Source organism: Etheostoma cragini, chromosome 16, assembly GCF_013103735.1.
Source record: "Etheostoma cragini isolate CJK2018 chromosome 16, CSU_Ecrag_1.0, whole genome shotgun sequence".
NCBI classification, from domain to species: Eukaryota; Metazoa; Chordata; class Actinopteri; order Perciformes; family Percidae; genus Etheostoma; species Etheostoma cragini.
In genome coordinates this window covers 12,316,233-12,319,232 of record NC_048422.1, presented here as the reverse complement: position 1 = coordinate 12,319,232, position 3,000 = coordinate 12,316,233, and the positions used below count along the sequence as shown (strand labels likewise).

At 39.9% G+C, this 3,000-nt stretch overlaps 1 protein-coding gene across 3 annotated transcripts in view; it reads right to left on the bottom strand.

Annotated features, from left to right (window-relative positions):
• strbp (spermatid perinuclear RNA binding protein) overlaps positions 1-3,000 on the bottom strand; it is a 75,409-nt gene that overhangs the window by 21,361 nt on the left and 51,048 nt on the right. For all 3 annotated transcript variants that reach the window (XM_034896452.1, XM_034896451.1, XM_034896453.1), the window contains 2 exons: positions 863-1,125; positions 107-275 (listed from right to left, as the gene is read on the bottom strand). In XM_034896452.1, coding sequence (XP_034752343.1) covers positions 107-275; positions 863-1,125 — 432 coding nt within the window. The remainder of the gene's footprint in view (positions 1-106; positions 276-862; positions 1,126-3,000) is intronic.

Sequence of the window (3,000 nt, the reverse complement as noted above, 5' to 3'; positions counted from 1 at the left end):
TTAGCAAAATGTTTGGGAGCAAGTGTGTGAGAGTAAACAAAAGAGAGACTTAGAAGCAGCAATATGTGCCTGTATGCATGCATCTGTGCTAGTCTGTGTCTCTAACCTCTATCTGTGTGGGTAAATTATGACAGACAGTGTCCAGCAGTGTCTGTGTGGGTTTGTCTCTGCACATCAGCACTAGCTCCAGGTCCATGTCGCCTTTGATCAGGAGGCCTTTGGACACGTGGCCGATCCTCATCACTCCACACAGCACACTACCACTGCTCGGCTCTCTGTTTTTAAGACAAAATAGAGGACATGTCACATTTGTGTCTCATGTGGTTATGAATACAAGTACACACACGTTTCAATATACAGCTGAGAAAATTCAAACGTTTATACATCCCTTTTTTCCAATAAAATCTGTGCTTGAACAAAACACTGTTAAAGGAAAATGACTTTGTAATATATAGATTAAAAAAAAAACAGTCATATCAATCAAACTCAATCCTAAAGAAGTTTCCAACATCCTTTGACGAACATAACACCACTTCTTCAAAATAGCTGTATAATTGATGATTGAATGATCCAATCTGCCAGTTTAGATCGCAAAATAATATCCGCCAAGGCAATTCAAGACCTTAAAGAGTAGTAAACCCTTAATAAAAAAAGATTCATCAAGATAACCAACCATGGAGAATGTGCCCAGAGATTGTAAAGTGGTTCAATTAATTTCCTCTGGAGCGGCACATGCTCTTGCTGTTCATCTAACTCTCTGCCAGAAAACAAAATAAGTGTATTTCCCATATTTCTGGCCGACAAAACAAGCTGGAGGATGACTCCTCTTATGTCAAGGTTCTGGATTTTTAATACTACCCACCTGTAGCTGTCACTGGAACCCTCAGTTTCACTGCTGGGCTCATCACCAGGATCATCCTCCTCTGTGCTGTCTGCTGGTTGGCTGTCGACTTGGCTGTGGACGTCGATGCTACTCTGATCCAGCCAATCAGAGACGTGTTTGAGGGCGCACTCAACAGTGGACACCAACTTCTGAACGGCTTCCAGTTCTTGAGAGGAGGGGTAGATGGTGGAGTGTTTTGCCATGACGTGGCGGTCATCATTACTAAAGGAACGGAAGGACCTCTGAAAGGCAACGACGAAGGAGTTAGTTTTCAAATGTAGTACTTTCTGATTAAAATTGACTGGAAACACTAAAACACACAAACCTGTACACACAAACACACACAGCGAGGGCTTTAATCCATCAAATCGAGCTTTCGCGTCCCTGTTTAAGCCAGACTTGAAACAAACACACACATGTTTGCGCAAATGCTTGCACCACAGCCAAACAGCAAGAAACAAAGTCAAGACAAACACACTTACTGTTTTCCCATTCCTAATTGAACTGGTGGCATTTTCTTTCACCAGAGTGAGTGAGATAAAGCTATTAAGGGAATGTAGGACAAGCATGGCACGTTAACTGCAGCCTCGCAGCCTGTGTAGCTCAGTATGCAGAGTGTGGAACAAACATTCAGGGTTAGACTCTACATTCCCACCGGGAATCAATTGTGATTCTCCAACACTGGAGAGACATGGAGTGAATTTAGATACCTTGAAAAAATAAGCCAATATTAAACATATTCATCATCATGGCAATCAATACTTTTAAATGTGGTTTCAATAAATATTAATTAGTGTTATGAGGCATGTAATGAGATTGAACCTTGATTAAGACGTATTAAGGCTACATTTACATTGCTACATTTTTATTCAAAACAAATATCTTTTGCTAAGTTTACACCTTGCGTTAACACTGCTCTGGCGTTTCAAAGCCCCTAAATCAGAGAAATTTGAAAACACTTCTGACCCCGTTTTGGTTTGGAATCTCTGGGGTTGTGTTACAGTCTCAATGGCTGCGAACGGAGACCTTTGTGATTTGGCTCATGACGTCTAAGAGACTAAATTACTAACAGTATACGAGAATGTTGAGATATGCGGTTTGGGCATGTTAGTTTAAACAGAGATTAGTTCTTCTACTGGAGCTAAAAAGACGTGTGCAAAGAGATCACTTTTGGCTCAAAACTCTGCTTAAAAAACAAAACATAGCAATGTAAATTTAGCCTAAGCCTCATTCACAACATAGGCAACAGGACAAAAGAAATACGGTCAATTCTGCTTTTAATGCAGAGCGTAGAGCAACACTTACATGATCAGCATAAAATTAACTTACAACAATTTTGCATGAATAATACATAACTAAAATATGAAAATATTCTTCTTATGTGAAATTTGTAATCTTTGGATTTTGCACTTAAATGTGTTGATACATTCTTCCCTAAAATATGAGCTATACTTTCCAACTGATGTTTTACCTATTCTCTTTATAGAGAAAATTGTTTTTTTTTTAAAAGTCTTGTGCAAAAAAGGTAATAACAGTGTAATTGTGAGAGTGTGTGTGTATGTACCTTTATGCACACGTACAATCCTGTGTGTATCTTTATACTTGTGTGCCTTCTTAGAGCAGTGTTTAACAGACCAACAGTTGCAGATTTTATGAGCCGTTGCAAATGCTTCAGCAACCATAAACCACATTGCAAAGAAAGTGTTCATGTATCGTGTGTGTGTGTGTGTGTGTGTGTGTGTGTGTGTGTGTGTGTGTGTGTGTGTGTGTGTGTGTGTGTGTGTCAGTACTACTCGACCATGGGGGAGTTGTTGCCCAGACGCTCTGATCACCATGTAAATCAGAGCAGTTAAGGAGGACTCACTGACAGGAATCGACCCTCAAGGCCTGGTGTGCCCAGATAATGTTGCAGACATTTAGACAAGTGACACAATAAGTAAGCTACTGTAGCCAAGACAAGAAGAGATTTTGCAGTTTCACATTATTTTGAGAGTATGGTTCACTGAAAATATTAAGTTCTTTGGTAAAACAAAATGTATTGTATATACACACTCAGCGGCCACTTTATTAGGTACCCCATGCTAGTAACGGGTTGGACCCCCTTTTGCCTTCAGAAC